The sequence below is a fragment of the Tasmannia lanceolata genome, unplaced genomic scaffold (assembly GCF_043159265.1).
Source record: "Tasmannia lanceolata isolate RefF3 unplaced genomic scaffold, GAP_Taslan_0.1 ptg000004l, whole genome shotgun sequence".
Classification (NCBI taxonomy): Eukaryota; Viridiplantae; Streptophyta; class Magnoliopsida; order Canellales; family Winteraceae; genus Tasmannia; species Tasmannia lanceolata.
The window spans coordinates 12,317,832-12,337,115 of NW_027518681.1; the positions used below are offsets into that span (position 1 = coordinate 12,317,832).

A 19,284-nucleotide genomic window follows, 5' to 3' on the forward strand; every position below is an offset into this window, starting at 1 on the left:
AGTTACTTTCAAGAAAATACTACCAAAAGGAAGTCGAAATGCAGTTATTTTTAAAATACTGAACAAACAAAAGGAGTGGAAATGCTGAAAAAAAGCTTGGAAACATCATTTCCTTTTTCTGCTACCCAATGTTTTGGGACTATTTTAAGTCCTGGCTACCTCTTACCTAATGAGAGATGATTTTAGTGAAACCCAGATCCAACAGTGTCTAGCACTCGTGGTACATGTGGGTCGTCCCACGTTGACTGATATGGACGTTCAACTTTAATCCTGGATTGCTCATGGCCTAAATATTAAGATCAGGCAATCCCAACATTCAGTAAATGATAAATGGAACATTTTTAAAAATATATGTACATATCCAACAACCAAAAGATCGTCATTGGACGGTAAGGATCACCTGATCAAATCGGTTATTGGGCCATGAGCATTTGAATGTGGGGCCCACTACAGGGATAGCCTGGAACAGTCAAGGTGTGCCCACAGGGCCTAGAAGCTAGGATACAGACTCCATTATAGCTCCCCTATATCATTCCTGTCCTGCATTATATCTGCCTCATACATGAAATAAAGATTGGAAACTCAGTATAATAGACATCAAATTACAAACACCTTGAAAAATTTAGCAGCCATTCTTTTAATGAGGGAAAACAATGAAGCTTCAACAGACCTTTATTCAGTGATGCAGCAACCTGCAGATAAATAAGGAACCAAACTAGACCAATATCGAATCCATGCTAACTTGTTAGTGGCTTCACTTTCCTCTTATGGCCCATACTGTTCACAAGATCTTTGCGAGTACATACAGGGAACATATTTATCTTCATTACTCGCAGTCGCCTGAGAACGTATGGAAAACTAAGTTGGTCTCGAGATGTGAATCTGACCACCTCATTGAACCAGAGACACATGAATAAATTCGTCAATGGCATGTGCTCCCTCACAATGACAGAAGCTTCCGATAGAGCTGCATAATTCAAAACCCATAGACCAGGCTCAGCACCAAGATTTTTATGTGTGCGTGTGCGCGTGAAATGGAACACAGCACCAAGAGTTAATCATGTTCAAAGTAAAGAAATATGTATCATTTGACCAAAATAGTTATGGAAGCTGTGTAACCAAGCTATGAACATGTTGTCATGGCAACAAGGCGTCAGCCAAGGTTAACATGGAAACCCGATATAATAATAGTGAAAAACAAGAAAAAGGATAAGCTTTATTATATTGCATGTATTGGCATGCATTCCAACATGGGCAACTTAAGTGCCAACTTAAATAAGAAAACTTTGAGCAATCCTTGCTACAAAGCATAATAAATATGTTAATTTACATCAATCCTTCAACCTGAGGTATCAGTTTGTTTTCAAAAGGGCTTGGGAAAGGAGACAGCAAATTTTTTTTAATAACAAACTAAATCCAATCGGCCCCCACAAACCGCCCCAAAGAATAAGGAAAAAAAAATCAATTACTGTGAGCAGAATTGTACCTTTCTTCCCATTAAACCGCTTGTCATCAGGAAAGCCATCGTGGCGATACTGATTCATCTGTGCCTCAACTTCTTCTGGAGTGGCTTTGTGTTTCTTTACAACAGCCTTTGCCTCATCATAGACACTACTGCGGGCTCCATGTTCCGAAATTGAAAGAACAGAATCTGTACGCCAAAGAAGTGCTTCTAATACACCTAGGGGATCTCTTCGAAATTGAGACTTTGAGTCCACCCAAATCGAATACCTTGCTTGAGGGAAAAGGCGATGGCTCAGCATCTGATATCATAAAAAAACATATAGGTTTGAGCAAAATCTCCTATACGGTAGATAGGTGCTTTGAGAGTCATATACACTTAAAGGATATTGAACAAAGCCTTGACCAATTGAGATAGAGGTGCAACCTTTTTTGAGTAATTTACATTCAAATTTGCACGCACAAGTTTTTTGACTCATATATTCTCATTTGCATGCACAGTCCACACAGTTATTAAACTGAGAGAAACGAATTGAGCACATCAACTGGACTATTGCTATCCATTTTTAAGGATGTCAACAATTAGATACAGCAATTGATATAATATGCTTGTAATTCTCATGCATCCTTGATTGGTGTCTAAAGCCCAAAATATTGCATATAACTACAAATTATGTTTAGGATTTGTTTCATTTCTGCCTTCCACTTTGTGTCCCTTCCATGTTTTATTTTGTTCCCTTGAAGTCTTGAACCATTCAAGCTTGTAACCAAATGCTTCCATGAGTTGACAGGTTTCTTTCAACTACAATTTGATTATGTAAACCATGGGATGCAAAGTGGGAAACGGGAAATTAAGAACCTGATCCCTGGGCAAAATTATACAACCAAAATGAATTCTGAATTCAAAATGTTATTGGATATAAAGGAATACCTTTTAGAAATTCTCCAAAACCAATAAGAACTCCCTATGTCACCATTTTCCATCATTTATATGGGGGCAGATTGGAAAGCAACAATCTAAGCATCGGTTATTTATTCACATTATGAATTGCGTTTGGTTTTTTCTCTGCTTTATTTTTATTTTCTTCGTTATGCTGGAACAACTTGTGCATAGAAGGCTCGTGTTTCTTTCTTGTTTTCCTTTTGTTTCTTTGCAATAAAAAATTTGTTACCATTCAAATATATATATATATATATATGAGAAAACGGTTTCTACACACAAGTGTAGATACGTTATCTACGCACTAGCTTAAAATACAGTGGAGGGCATATTGTTTGGGTGATCCAAACCATTCATTTGATTGGCCCTCACATAGATAGGGTGTCCACAAAAAATCAGCTCCATAGGATCATCCCAACCCTATGATTTGTGGAGGTAAAATGGACGTGTATAAACCTTCACAAATCTGTCCATTTTTTGCCTCCACGGTTCGAAGGGTTAGGATGATCCTATGAAGCTGGATTTTTTGGCATACCCTATCTATGTGAGGGCCCATCAAATGAATGCTTTGGATCACCCAAACAATGTGGGCCCCCACTGTATTTTAAGCTAGTGTGTAGAAACCGTTCTCTCTCTCTCTCTCTCTCTCTCTCTCTCTCTCTCTCTCTCTCTCTCTCTCTCTCTCTCTCTGTATATATATTTATCAGGGCATTATCTTTTGGTTTTTTCTTTTTGGTGGGGTTATGCCTTGGAAAGATAGCCAAGTGGAATTTGAGGGCTATTTCATCTATTCCAAGATCGAGGGCAATTTGCTGCTCGAAGACAGCCCAACTATGGGATTTGACCTCTTTTTGTTTAATTGATTCAGGCATTAGCATTTCAAATAAAATGGATTCAATTTCGGTCATTTCGTAAAATCACGGAAACATTTCAGTAAGAAATCAAGGCCGAAATCTAGGTAAGATTCTTCGCCATTGGTTTTTCTTTTTATTTTGTGTCATTTATTCAGAAATATCTTAAAGGAATCTCATTGGAGTGGAGTTTGATTTTTATCGACTTTTTGACAGAAACTTTGCTTTTTTTTAAGATATATATATAAAGTTGCATGTTTCACATATTTCGACCGAAACACTAACGAAATACTGGAATTTCGAGCTAAATCTAGAAATTTTCCGAATCCAAGTGGATTTTGTTTCAGTGGCAGCCGAAATCGAAATATTTTGGCCATTTTGTTTCGTTTCGGCCGAAATTTAAAAATATGACTGATAGGACACCAAAAGTAGAGAAGTTAATTAAACAATCCCATAGACAATCCAATAGATCTTCACAAATAATGCTATAGAGATGTCTATATTCCTCAAAACAAGGGATAAGAAAGGACGATCTTGGTGCAGGACTATCAAAGTGTCCTTCTATTGGATTTGCGGCGAGCTAGGATGTTCCTATTTCCTTCAGATGCTGAAGCCTTTTGTTGTATTGGGACATCGAATAAGACCTTGAGAAGTGACTAATAAAAGAGAGAAACATGCAAGTTAGCAAGTATGTTCTTCATGTGCAAAGGAGCAAATGAGATGATGAATCACTTGTTCAAGATAACACTGTGCCCCATGTATACCATGCTTTTCTCCACTTGCTCAGGAAAGATGGATGCTTTAAAGATGCATGGTATAGTCATTCACGAATGAATAGTATAGAGGTGCCTTTGGTACCAAAGGGCAAATCTTCAGAAAATTGTTCCCTCGCCATTCTTTCAAGAATGTGGAAGGAGAGAAACGACAGAATTTATAATGGCAGTGCACACGGAAGATCTAAAAGAAATTCAATTCATGATTTTCATCGGGTTTTGGCTAGGAAGAGGTTTAGGAGTCTCAGAGAGCAAGATTTGCATCAAAGGTGGGAAGCGAAGGAAGATAGTATGGGAAGGATAAGATAATATGGTAAACAGGAAATCCTGCTGGTTGGAACCCTCGATCTTAATTAATGGAATCTCATCTGTGCCCGACTAAATAGCATGTCACAGATCATATGCCAACAAGATTGCAATATTTCAAATCATGGAGTTACTGGCACAGATTTCAAGCCAACAAGATCGAAATTTTTCAAATCGTGGAGTTACGTACAAAGTCACTTATAGAAAGGAGCTTCATATTATTCAATTTTTTTGCAACCATTTCTAGAAGTCTAGGCATCTAGAGAAAACCATATAAACTCAACTCAACTCAATTCAACTAAGCCTTTGTTCCAAACTAGTTGGGGAAAACCATATAAAATAAGTTAATTTTCCTATCAAAAAGATAAATGCTGAACATGTTCGTTTTTTTTTTTTTTTTTTTTTTTTTTTTGGGGGGGGGGTGGGTGGGGAGGGGGGGATACAGTTACACCCCCTCAACTTTCTGACATTTTCAACTCTAACCCTGACTTTTAAAAGTCATCAACTACACCCACTTAGGTTTCAATTTGTATAAAATAGACCCCCTCTTTTGAAAGACTATCAATGCTAATGAAGACCCATACCCCCCTCCAAACCCCATACCCGAATCCAAACACTACCAAAAACACATTAGGACCACATTGTTTGGATGATCCATAGTGTTCATTTGATGGGCCCTGACATAGATAGGGTGTGCCAAAAAACCAGCTCCATTGGATCATCCTAACCGTTTGATCGGTGGACGAACCGTCAACTGAGGGGGTCTACCTTATACAAATTGAAACCTCAGGGGGTGTAGTTGGTGACTTTTAAAAGTCAGGGTTATAGTTGAAAATGTGAGAAAGTTGAGGGGTGTATCGGTATGTTTCTCTTTTTTTTTTAATGGTAACAGCTTTCATTGAACATGTTCTTAAGCCTGGTCAACTGAAAGAAGATGATTTCAATCTAGAAAAGGCAAAAATATATGTATGCATGAACAAGAGATGAAGAGACAATAACTGAGAGTAAGCCTTTCCCCTTAAATTTATTAAGATGCAAGTATAAAATACAAAATTATTGGAACAGGGACATCAATAACCAATCACAATCAGGGTTCATTCCATTATGTTTATATATGTTCATTTGTGTGCGTAAGCTAGGGATGACTTTCACTTTAATTGTAATAGGATCTTACAGCCATGAATATAAAGGAATTTGAGTCAATTTCAGTGAAAGCAAGGGAAGGAGCAACTACGCTGTCGAGTTTCTCATGGCTGTTGAATCCTTCAAAGTATTGAGACTGAGGCCTTTATTGGTGCATGGTGTACAGAATTGACGACCTTGAAATTTGATGAAATTCTGCATGCGGCCCAACAACATTAAAAGTCCAAGTGATGGCCCCCACAAAAGAGCATATATTATTTCCATGTTACAATCTAATGATTTTGATCGTATTCCTACAAACCAAGATCGTATGTTAGGTTATGGGCCTCCTTGATATAGAATGAATGGTCACGATCCTACCCCAAGAAGAGCAGCAGTCTCAAAAAAAGAGTAAAACTCATATTCATTTTTCAGTGCAATCGGTGATGTAGATTTGTTCCCACACACCAAGGTGGTGTAAGAGAAATCTTGGTGACGAGCCCCCATTTTGAAAGTAAAAACTTACGCAATGGAAAAAGGTTTGGGCAAATGAAGCCAGTTATATATTATTAGTGCCATTCAAAAAAAAAAAGGTTATATATTGCATGACTCAATAGATATACCCTATGATTTGTGGACACGGACACGAGTGTCGCGTGTCGACACGGACACGGAGTGTCGGACATGGCAAACCCCCAAGCTTTAGAAACGGGGACACGGCTAAAATAGAAAGTATATGTAATCGTGATATGTGGATATGGATCTGTGTGTCCAGTTTCAACATGGATACAAGTTGTCTAAAAGAGGTAAACACAATATTCAATAAAAAAACAGAATGTCACACTTGACGCAGTACAAAAACATGTCCACACACCCACATTAAGTCTAACACTTCCAGCAATACAAGGAAAAGTGTCTAAAGGAGTATCGACACGGGTGTCGCGTCGGACACGACAGGACACGTGAGTCGGCAATAACTTCAAAGTGTCAGCCAAATCATAGGACATACCCCATTTAAAATAATAGGCTCATGTCTTATTCTACCATTGATTTTAGCAATTAGGTGTAAATAAAAGGAATGTATAGTGTCGTGAAATAAATATTTCAAAGCTTTCTTAAAGTTAAGCATGCATGGTCTTTACCAAAAGTGTACATGAAGAAAGAAAAGGAAACGTAGGTGGTTTCCATAACCACACACACGTAAGTTCCCACATGGAAGCATTCGTCTACAATAGAGGGAAAAGCCCTATGTGGAGAAAAGGAATTTCATAACCACCACCAAAATTCCCACCTCTAAAGAAGGAGATTCAACTCCTAGTGGAGCCATGTCGCCACGAAATGGGAATAGGTTCCAAATTTATCTTGACATGGGTCTCTCTCTCTCTCTCTCTCTCTCTCTCTCTCTCTCTCTCTCTCTCTCTCTCTCTGTGTATGAAGGGAGAGAGACAATGGCTGAAGAGGGGACACACGCAAGGAGGGGAAGAAACCCACCTAACTTCCCACCTCTAAAGAAGGAGATTCAACTCCATGGTGGGGCCATGAATGGGAATAGTTTCCCGAATTTATCTCGATGTATGTATAAAGGAGATGAATGGAGGGAGAGAGACTGTGATTGAAGAGGGAGAAAGCGACCATCAGAGAGCGTCATACGTGACTGTATCAAAGAGAAGATGGGAAGTCCCTAACACAAAAGCAAAGAAATTGAAGCCACATGCACAATTCAAAGAGCAGCAGCAACAAAGGAGGACAATGGAACCTTACGAGGAGATCTTTCCCAGTATCATTCACAGAAAGGTTCAATATTTCAGTTTAGGTTTCTGTCGCCACAGGAATAGAAACATTTCAGCTTCAGTTGAAAATTTCGGTGAAAATCCTGTACAAAAACGGAAACCTATAGAAATATATGCTAATGATAGAATTTTAAGATTAAACTTGGGGAAATACTAGAATAAGCACAGATACACTTAGAAACCATCACATTAGCAAGACAACATCAAACATCTAGTGACGTGTGTTGTCACGTATGTCTGATAATTCAGCACAGACCACGCTTAACATGTAATTCATATAAATATGTATACATAATACATACACCATATTTCACGGAATTCATATAAATATTATTATGTAAAAAAATACTAATATGGGATTTGCTAGCGTCCATCGCGGAAGGCATTTCGCGGATGGTCTGTTGCATGTGAGAGCAGCCATGTCATATGAATAAATGAATGAAGACAAAATCTGTTGAAAAGTGAGCCTGTGTGGCTGCTCTCGCAAGCAACAGACCATCCGCGAAATGCCTTCCGCGATGGACCCTAGCAAATCCCTACTTTACGATTTCAAATTCAGTATGTGTTTCGGTTTCGGTATCGTTTCAATGGGAATGGAAACGAAAACATTTTGGTCGTTTCGTTTTCCATAGAATTTAAAACCATGATCAAAGCCCACATCGGCTTGCTGTCACTGTTCCTTAGTCATTTGCAAACTCTGTTGCACTCACTAATGTCATTGAGTTATTTTCAAAGTCCAACCGGTTTCTCGTGCCACTTAATTCATCTTTCATGGTAGCTCCTCGGGCTTATATAGCCTTGTCAAGATCGCCCATGGATTCGTCAGTGACCTCAATATAATCATTTAACGAAATCTTGACTTGTTTCCTTTTTTCCCCTGGTCGAATAGGAAAAAAAAACATTGACATTGAACAGCTTCAACGTGTACATATGCAAGGAGCAGCAAATTTGTTGGATGATGACTCAGCAGACCATGGTGGGGAGAGAGGGAACATGTATGAGGCAGTCTTCTATCTTTTTTATGTGCCTTGCCCTGCCCCTAGATGTCTCTATTCTATGCTCTAATGGAGAATTTATTAACATTTAAGGAAACACTTATTTACAAAATTGGATAATAGTTGAAAAGTCAAGAACCTCGAAGTCCAACCGTATGCATGCACATCCATTGCCAGATTCACCATCATGAACCAAAGAACACTCACATAAATAAACTCAACTCAACTAAGCATTTGTCCCAAACTAGTTGGGGTCGGCTAATGAATCCTTTAGAAAATTTTCATGAAGAAAGTGAAAGGATCTACCCGGCTCAAATTGACTAAGACTAATCCTGACACTAGTTGGGTTCGTCTACATGGATCACATAAATAAAGCAAATAATTTCAGTTGTGCCAAATTATACAATTGAGCACGAGAACTGGTAGTAGTGAGTGATTCAGAAATGTATAGCTTGAAAGCTTCTGATGTTTATACTATTTATACAATTTCTAATCAAAACACATTTCAACCCATTCCAAAGATGATACAAAATCCTATTTAATTCCCTAATGCTCTGTTTGGTTGATTGTTTTGGGCGGATTGTAGGAGTTTCAAATGCATGATATCTCCCAGAGATCTCCCCAAAGCATGTTTGGTTGTCATTTACACCTTTAACCACTAGACAACTTCTAGACATCATTATTGGTTTTTATCCTAGGTGGCACCTACGTGGCGGAGATGTTCTCCCCCATAATCTTCTCCCTTTTTTCACCAAAATAGAGAAATTTGTTGGGGGAATTAGGAGAAATTCTTGTCTTATTCTTTTTCTCTCTTTCTCTCTCTTACTTTTCTCTCTCTTCCACCTATATTTTGATAATGACACCCTACATCTTCCGCTAATTTCCTCGCGCAACCAAACACTACTCGCAAATCTCCCTCCTAATATTCTCCCCATCTTCCATTCTCTTCCATTCTTGTCTAATTCTCTTTAACTTATTTTTCTACTATTCTCCCAGCCATCTATAAGCAACCAAACAGAGCATAAAGCTTCCAAAAGAAAGTTTCTAACTTTTTTAGGATTTAATAGTTCACTGCAAAGAAGTTTCTTGACTCATAGAATGGACGCAACACAAAAATAGCCTACCGTGTCCCAAAACCTATATCTATTGGTGGGGTTCTACACTCCCACTCCCCACCCTTGTCCATATTTTCCCTCAACTATTTGTGCTATAAGGAATCTCTTTCTTCCACATACCACTACAACCATTTCCCAAGAGTGAAATGTTTCTCATTTTAAGATTCCCTATACCAACTAATCATTATCGCCTTTTTTTTTTTGCATGGACTCTTCCACTTCATAAGATGTTTAATTATTTCTTCTTTTTGAATGAAAATGTGTTTAATTCTTAGTTCGCCTCCTTTACTTCCCATAGGAAATCACTTTGAAGTTTCTCAATTCTTGATACCGCCTTTGAACAGATTTGAATAGAGAAATAAAGTAAACCAACGAACTCACCAGAGCCACCTTTATTAGGGTGATCCTTCCTTCCAAAAGATAAGCACCTTTTCTTCCAATAGGCAAGTTTCCCCTCCATTCTTTCAATGATCAGGTCCCTAAAAGATGGTGCCGGTATCCCCAATTCTACTGGAATTACAAGGATTAGAAGGTAATTCATGGGTAGATTACCTTCCCTACAATCCATTAGACTAGCATAACCCTATTAATGCTTCCTCCATTGATTCCAATTGCTATAGTTTTTCCAAAATTCATTTTTTAATCCCAACACCAACTCAAACCACTTAAAGAGCTATCTTAGGTTTTTTTAGTTCTTCATCATTGTTGTTTAGGAATATCAGTCACCCGCGAATTGCACATGGGAACAAAAGAAAAGAATAAAAGAAGAAACCAACTCGCATCACATTCTTCAGATGTTGCAACATGCAAATTTTGTATAATTACTCTGATGGCAACAAAAGAAGAAAAGAAGAGCCATGAAACAAAAGTTTTTTCACAATAAAAAAAGCCTAACAATGCCACAACATTTAGCAGTAGTATTAGGAGTAAATGTAAAACGAGTAAATTACACAACGAGGTGAATTGCCTATGGAATGGAGCACAAACGGAACTCCTATAATTAGCCATTAGGCCCACTACTCTATTTCAAGATTCCTATATGTTTCATATGAAAAAGACATGCCTGAAAACAATGTCAAAACTAAATTCAAAATATAGAAATGCATAGCCACATTTACCAATAGTAACAGGAGTTACTGTGAAACGTAGATGAAGTAGATTACTGTTAGGGGTAAAATCCGCTTCTCCCTTAGGTTAATGACATGTGGATCAATTACACAACGAGCAGAATTGTCTATGGAGCACAAAAGGAACTCCACTACTCTATTTCAAGATTCCGAGGTGTTTCGTAGGAAAAATACATGCCCCAAAACAATGTCAAAACTAACTTCAAAATATAGAAATGCGTAACCACCCAGAAAATTTTACAAGCTCACATGCATGCAACTTTTAGTTACCTTGGGAATTTTCCCATTCAACCGCTGATCCGAGAAAGGAAGATCCCTAACAACCACAATGCGCCATTTCCCAATCATTTGGTCCTCGCCGATTCTATTTCCCTCTGCTTCCTGTGTTGAGCGAGTGATTTCATCCCAAAATGCCACATAGCAAACCTGCATCCAAACCATAATTTTAGACCTATAAAAACAAAGCAAGCATGCCAACACCAAAGAGTGGGGGGCTTTTGCAAGCTATAAGATCACCTTTCTAAGTGTTGCCTCTACCATTCCAATAGGTTGATATAGATCATCTCCGCCACCAAATGCACAAGTAGACACAACAGCTTTGCAAGTTTGCATGTAATTTTTGTCTTCATCAGAAATCCTGAACCCTCCATTTTCACTGTAGAAACCACAATGCACCACAGCAGTTTCATTCACCTGAAAAAACGATCATTTTTGCACAATAACCAATACAATAATTTGAAACCTAAAAGTGAGCAAAAAGAGACAAGTGACACCAATCATATAAACACAAGGAACTTTGTAAAAGTGTGAGATAGAGTTTAGTGATCAAGAAGTTATTGTGGAGGTATCTATGAATGAAGACAGAAAAATGATCTCTAGCTGCACGATATTGAGCATAAATTTATGGTATGAAGTTATGAACTACTCTAAAGTATTTGGACTCAGATAATAACCTTAAAACTTTTTTCTCTCTCATGAAGTGTTTGGTCTCCAGTAAACAAATTAAATCGAGTAGCATTTGCATACTGTCGTAACAGGGCACTGTCGCCTCCTCTATAAGGTGCGTTATTATCTGATTTGTATAGTACTCTTTTAACAGGAAAATCAGGTTCCGTGTCCATAGGAAACTCAAGGTACTTGATTTCTTTTGAAGGCAGGATCTTCAAGCAAGCTGGTAAAATTCAAAGGAAAAACATCTATTAATTCATGAAATAATAAACAAAATGAACCTGCTTAACTTTCATAATATGCAATGAAGAAAGAATGCACCATCTACAAGATACAGATAGAAGAGTGAGAAAAAAATACTTTCGAAAAAAAACACCATACCTGTGATTACTAATACTCTTGAAATATGACAACAAAAAACACATGCTCAAAATAGTTAACACTAATACAAAGAAATCAGCCCATAGACTTTGAAACTATCAGTTATTGCTTAGCAACTTCAGTTTGCTTAGCAACTTCATTTCTTCAAGATTTCAATAATACGTGTGCAATTTTAACAAAGGTTTGGATCTTTGTCTTTACTAGATGGATTTACCGGAACCTAGCAGAGTGTGATCAAAAGCCTTTCATAAGGGAACCTTTTGCTATAAAGTTACGCCTGAAGTAGGTGTTATGTATATCAGAGGGCTATGGAAGCTATCTGAAATGATACTATGCATATGCTAATGGATTACTATGTATATGATATAATAGTAAAGTCTAGAACTAGAAAAGGTCGCATAAGTGTTCTAAAAAATGTTTTAAGACTTTTGAACTAGAATATAAGCTTAGACTAAACTCAGCCGAAAAGCCGTTGCGCGCCCTATCACGTACTATACTGATAAGCTATGAAGCACGGGTACGGGTACGGGGTGCGGGTACGACACGACACGGGTACGTGGGTACGTGATTTGTCAAAAAAAACCGGGTGCGGGTACGTTCGGGTACGCCGAATATAATAATATATTTTAATATTTTATTATATATTTATAAAAATTATAAAAAAAAAATTGTAGAGCAATCAAATAACAATAACATCACCAAAATGGAAAATTCTAATATTACTCTTCATTTCTTAAGTGATTAAGTTCCATATTTCATAACATGAGGCATCAATACATCATTCATTAGAAAAAAAAATCTGTCACCAGTGTGTTGACCAGTGCCTGACAAGATGAATAATTTTTAGAGACCAAATTATGAGATTTTTTTTACCGGACTTTTGGGATTTAATAATGTTTGGACAAAATAGATTTTATGAATTTTTAAAATTTGAAAAATACCCCACCGTTTGGAAGTTAAGAAAGTTAAAATTTTAACCCAACCCTTTTCTTTGAATTTTGTACTAGAACTGGAGAGTTGACTTTTTTTCCTTTTAGATTTGGGTGTTGAAACTATTTTTAATAAATCCAAAAGGGGGGTATTCCGTTATTTACATGTAAATCTTAAGTAAATGGACAATAAAATAGTAAAGACATTTACTTGTACATACCGAGTACAGGAAAGTAGAGAGAAGTACAGGAGAGGAAAGAGAAGCAGCAGGAAGAAGCAGGACGTGTCGGGTACGCGTGGTGCGCACCCGACACGCAAAACTAGTTTTTTTTTTTTTTTTTTTTTAAAAAAGGGGTACGTACCCCGGACGTACCCGCACCCCATACGTGTCGGGTGCGGGTGCGGGAGTCCCGGGAGAGTACCCGTGCTTCCTAGCTGATAAGGCTAATAGGGTGTGATTATAGAGTTTTGAAGCATACTATACTAAGAAGGGTGTTTAGGGGGCCTCAAAGAAGCCATCACGGGACATACAAAGAGGGACGTTTAGGGCCCCTCCCACGTAAGCGAAGCGCCCTTAAGCTTAAGCTTACGTGATAGGGGCGTTAATAGGGCTGATGGGTGTAGGGACCTCCCATCAAGTAAGGGACCGCTAGCTCATATGCTTTCTTTAGAAGCTGTCTTTGGTGTTACTTCATGAAAGTGATTACGATTTATTTATAGTTTGTTTTGGGGGCAAAGAAGTCTACCCTTCTAAGATCACGGCAATTTTGGGCATCTAACAATGTTTTAGAAGTTCAAAGTTTGCCAGGGAATCATATCCCTTAAGGTGATATGATGCAACAAACCTTTCACGGAGTTATCAAGACACTAAGTTGGAATGGAATGAAAAGTTTCAAAAGGCATAAAAAGGAGGCTCCGCTGCTCCATTGGCCGATCTCCAAATTTGGCATCTGTTGGGTTTTTCCATTTTCTATTCCGGAGTTGATGCTTCTTTGGACCTTTGTGCCATGGAAGAAGAAAGGCAAAGTATTGTGGAATTTGTGTCTTCTTGCAACATGGTGGGTGATATGGAAAGAGAGAAACTCTCGTTTCTTTGAAGGGGTTGCAAAATCTCCGTATTGGCTATATATGAAAATTATTGTGCTCTCTGTTTCATGGGCGAGAAGTTTACCGGCTTTCCGTTTTGTATCGGCCTTTGACTTATGGGAGGGTTGGAGGGTTGTTTGCTTTAGTAGGGAGATCCGGCATCGGATTGTTCAGAGATGGGAGGCTCCGCCTATTGACATGTTCAAAATTAACTTTGATGGGTCGAGTATTGGCAACCCGGGCCCAGCCGGAGTTGGCGGTTTGTGTCGAGACACTTGTGGTGAAGTTGTATGGGCTTTTTCCGGCCCTCTTGGAGTTTGTGATGCATCGGAGGCCGAGGTGATGGCGGTTTATCATGGCATAAAAAGGCTTGAGAGAGATAGCATGGATAGCACTATTGTGGAGGGAGACTCTTTGAATGTGATTAGATGCTTGAAGGGGGTTGGTGTCGCCTCCTTGGAGATTTTCTTCTATGTTTTTATGAAATAGATGATTTAATTGCGGGCTCATCTATTGTTTTCAATCATGCTCAGAGATCTGCTAATGGGGAGGCGGACTCCTTGGCTAGGAGTGGGGTTAGGAGGTTGCAGTTGGAGTCCTTCCTCCTTGAGAATTGTATTGTTTTTGTTTTGGTTGTTTTGTTTTCTTGAAATTTTGGCTGTGGTCCATCTCGGCCATCTTCCTTTTTAATGAATTCATCCTGCCGTTTCAAAAAAAAAAAGTTTCAAAAGGCATTCAAGGATGCTAAGAGGGATCTATTGAATCCCTCCAATTTCAGTTCTTCAAGATTCCAATAATACGTGTGCGATTTTAATAATATTTTCCATCCAATCCTTCATATTAACCAAGAATGTGAACATGTTGCCAAAGATGACATTCTATTCAGAGAATGTGAACATGTTGTGAAATTGGGAGCCCTAGTGTCGGGTTTCCTCAAACTTAATTTTGATGGCTCTAGTCGTAGAAATCTGGACCCTGCCGGTATTGGGGGAGGCCATAGGGATGCGGAAGGGGTGGCTAGGTGGCCCTATGCAAACCCATTGGAGTGGTCGACTCTAGTGAGGCGGAGGTTCGGGGGGTTCATTAAGGAATTAAATTATTTGGAAGAAGACCATAACCGAGTGGTAGTGGAAGGCGATTCTCTTAATGTGATTCGTTGGTTATCCGGCTCTCATATTTTTCCTTGGCGTTTTGTGAACCTTTTCAACAAAATAAATGACTTGGTGGGCAATTCCTGTGTTTCCTTCCGCCATATTGGAAGATCGGCCAGTGGAGTAGCGGATAAGCTAGCTAGGAGTGGGGTTCATTTGGAGGCCTTGGAGCTTTATAATTTCCTTCCTCCCTGACTTGTTTTGCTCCATTCGTTGGATTGTATGCTTAGATGGATGTGCGGCCACACAAGGTTAGATCGAATTAAAAATGAAAACATCCGTAAAAAGGTGGGGGTAGCACCAATTGAGGAGAAGATGAGAGAGCACCGCTTAAGATGGTTTGGGCATATCCAACTTAGGCCTTTGGATGCTCCGGTGAGAAAAAGTGACTCGTGCCAAGTTGATGGTATAAAAAGAGGTAGGGGCAAACTGAAAACAACTTGGGTAGAAACAGTGAGGAAAGACTTGAGGACTAGGAACATAACAAAGAACATGGCCTTGGATAGGATAGAATGGAAGAAAATGATCCATGTAGACGAACCCAACTAGTGTCAGGAGTAGACTTAGTCAATTTGAGCCGGGTAGATCCTTTCACCTTCTTCATGAAAATTTTCTAAAGGATTCATTAGCCGACCCCAACTAGTTTGGAACAAAGGCTTAGTTGAGTTGAGTTGAGTTGTATTTTTTACCATCTCGGTCCTCTTAATGAAATCTTTGACCATTCAAAAAAATGTTGCAGAGATGACACAGTGAGACTGCAAACTATATTGACATTAAAAGGCTTGAGTGGACACGGATAATCCAGAATGAAATAAGTACAAATAATATCTATAGGTCATAGCCTGTGGTTTTATATTGTTGACTTATTGTGATCTACATTCCTAACTAAAATGTGCATCATAAAATAGAGTATAAGAGTATGCAATTGTGATCATTAAAGAATATCATTGGAGAATTGGAGTGATTGAGGACATGTTTCAAGGGATGTATATTGTACATTCAAGGAACAAGCTTTTACTAGGGGTGCAACCAAGGTTTTAAATTTCGGTTTCGGGGGTAATTTCGGACCCAGCCAAAATTTGGTAAAGACACACGAAATGTCGATTTTTTGGGCTGAAATTTCGGTAATTTCGGCTGAAATTTGGGAAAGAAATAAAAAATTAATTTTTTATTTTCAAATTTCGCCAAAATTGACGAAATTTCCGAAATTTAGGCCAAAAATTTTGACCGAAATTTGGTACGTTTCGCCAATTTCAGTTTCGGGAAATTTCGGATGAAATTTAAAACCTTGGGTGCAACTCGGGTCGATTTTTGGGATTTCGATTTGAGCTTTTACCATAAAATTGGGTCGGGTTCGGGTAGTTTCCAATTCATTTTTAAGCGAAAGCTCAACCTGACCACCCAAATTGCACCGCTAGCTTTTACTATGTACGTCAGGTTTTTTAAGGGAAAAAGCAATTCATTTTCTACAAAAGCATCGTCTATAGACTGGCCCATGTGCACCACCCTGCTTACCTCACCACAATTTAGGTATAATAATAAGGGAAACAACCATTCAAGAAAAGATAATAATAATAAGAAAAACAACATGAAGACACACTTGTGTCAGGCTGTCCAAACAGCCCCCCTAAGATTGTCATCCATACCTATGTAGGGGTACAATTGTCAATTTATAATAGATGTAGGGGTATTTTTATCATTAAAAATGGCCATCAATGTATTGTCGAGTAACTGGTATAATAGGGAGCGTGGTTTGGAAGCTACCTGCTATAATGGATATGTTCTTCATTATTTCATGATTCAGTGAACAGGGACTATAATATAATTGGCATTGCTAATATGTCAACATTTTAAATTCATCTGATGGCGTTAAAGTGAATGTAGGCAGCCTATAATAATGGACATCATCGTGTGTGTTCCTAGGCTCGTTGTCAATGTGCTAGAAGAACTATAGCACCTCCAATGTCATATGCACAGAGATAAGAGACAGATTTACCCTTCTAGCCAGATAATCAAGAATGCGCATCTCGTTACGTACCAACAAGCCAGCAAGCCTAAGAAGGCTGGTGAACTTGGAACTTAAAAATATGAGGTAGCATAATTTTGCCATGAATTTTTTTTTCGTGGAATATTAACTTATCAAATGCAAATCAGAAGAATTGACCCCCATGAGAAAATAGCAATTTCTGTGAGTACTTCATGGATATGTTTCAAAAATCAATGATCTCTCGGATTCATGGAAAAGCTAAAGAAATTCCCACTTAGCTAATCAAGGGATGATGTCAAAACATGAGGGTAACATCAACATAATTCCCATTTCATGTATTATTACATTATCCCATGAAGGGCTCAACTCCAATTTTAGCACATAGAACAGCTTTGACCTAGGAAAGAAGGGGTTATTAATCCGTTAAAGCATGCAAAGTGTTCAGGTAAGCTATTGTAAGTGAGATATGATTTTCCAAATGGGTCAAGATGGACTAAAGTAGCAATTCATGCCCGTTCAAGGAGAACGAAAATCGCAATATATCTGATTTGTGATCATGTTAAACATGTACTTCTACCAATGAATCAAAATCCCTCTACTTCTAATTGAATCAGAGATAATCAAATTTTGAAACAGATAGGTTTAACATATAGTATTAGGAAACCTAACAAATTAGGAAAATCTATACATCACACTATAAGAATTATTCGTAATTGTATGCCATCACATCAATTCAATTAGAGATTACTCATAGAAATCTGAAAAAAAAAAAAACAGAACTAAATGAGAGCTTACGTTCTTTGACGCCATTAACAATTCTAGTCTTAAACCCTAGACTATTCAGATTACCACCTGCCACTTCATTATCGGACACGAAATCCAATTTCGGATCCTTGTCGGGCTTTCGAGCGAGTCTAGAAGCTTCGAATAGAAGCAATGCGATCGCAGGGAGGAATAATAAGACCGTCCACCATTTTTTCATCTTCCTAAAGATCCACCGGAGAGTATCGCCCTTTCCCCGGAACCCTAATTTCCTCAGTTTTCTCCGGCCCCTGGATTTCATCTTTCCTGTGGTATCGTCGGAATCTTCGTCGGAGATGGAAATTGAGATGCTATTGAACATTGTTGGAGGCATTGAAGGGAGAAAATAGAAACAATGAAGAGTTTTTTTTCTTTTTTCAATGAAGAGAAACCCTAATCGGACCCCATGCGTGATATTAGCGTTGATCCTGGCTCTTCATTTTGGTTGAATATCGTATTTATCGAACGATCTCAGCGGTCCATTCAATGGCTTTGCAGAATGGGTCATTGACATAATAACGAAGAGCAAGTTGTACATGTAGTCTACGATTATTCCACGAGAGTGGGACAAGGGGTGATGAGCTGTGATGACCTAAGATTATAAAACTAATCACAAGCTATGAAATATTTTCTCTCGAAAAGATGGTCTTTAAATAAGAGAATTTCTAATTAGAAATGTTCGAACAAAATGATTTTCACATTAGGTCATTTACAAGTTGGAGGCTTTGGATGTCTATCTTCCAAAAAAAAAATGTATGAGAGTGGATATGTGAAACTACAGGTTACTCCAAAAGCTTTAGCTGTTGGAGAAAGGGATTATTTATCTTTTATACTTTAACACTCCCCCGCATGTGTGGCCCACTTGGCAAACACGTGGCACATGTGGTCCCACTTTGGGCCAACCATCGCATGTGGATTTTTGCTATCTGGGAGATTTTAACTCAAGACCTTTGGCTCTGATAGCATGTTAAACTACCAGTTACTCAAGAAGTTGGTGAGTTAACATGGTATGAGAGCATTAGATCCTACCAGGGCCTAAGCACAACATGAGAGAGTCCCCGCCCTCCGGCGGATGGGCGATTTAGCCGTCCGCCGGTGGCCATCACTCCTCATCATGATCACTGCTACAAAATACCACCCCTTCTTCGTCTTCTTCTTCTTCCTCTCCTTCCTCGGAGTCTTCATTTCCGCCCAGCCATGTTATTTACATTCTCCTTTTCTTTTCTATTTTCAAAATAGTCCCCTGTTTCTACATTGCCTTCACCTGACCTCGGTCTCTTCTTTCTCTTTGAAATCCCATATTATAACATGGCAGTGGAGCTTCTCCCATTACCATGTGAAGGCTACATCCATTTCTTTCATCAAGTATTGTGAGATTATTTGAATAATGGATTATTTCTCCCGAGGCTGTTTCATTTTTGCCTAAAGCAGATCATTCCAGCAAAGACTACTTGTTGTTAGGCTTCATCTTGACAGGGAAAGGGGTTACAAATTACATCCCACCTACTTTACTCAGTACG

At 38.6% G+C, this 19,284-nt stretch overlaps 1 protein-coding gene across 3 annotated transcripts; it reads right to left on the reverse strand.

The window, feature by feature from the left end:
• Nucleotides 1-73: 73 nt before the first annotated feature.
• On the reverse strand, nucleotides 74-18,266 carry LOC143875875 (DNA-directed RNA polymerase subunit beta (DUF616)). Of its 3 annotated transcripts, XR_013250220.1 has the most exons (8): nucleotides 17,759-18,266; nucleotides 11,434-11,651; nucleotides 10,997-11,173; nucleotides 10,751-10,906; nucleotides 1,487-1,763; nucleotides 671-967; nucleotides 401-551; nucleotides 74-286 (listed from the first exon to the last, which is right to left on the reverse strand). XR_013250220.1 is itself a non-coding variant. In XM_077377460.1 (6 exons), exons 1-6 carry the CDS (start codon nucleotides 18,096-18,098, stop codon nucleotides 738-740), a joined length of 1,398 nt encoding a protein of 465 aa, XP_077233575.1. In that variant the 5' UTR covers nucleotides 18,099-18,266; the 3' UTR covers nucleotides 564-737. The 3 variants fall into 3 exon arrangements, 1 of the variants encoding a protein (XP_077233575.1); XR_013250219.1 differs by having other exon boundaries at nucleotides 74-551; XM_077377460.1 differs by lacking the exons at nucleotides 74-286; nucleotides 401-551 and having other exon boundaries at nucleotides 564-967.
• Between the last annotated feature and the right edge of the window lie 1,018 nt (nucleotides 18,267-19,284).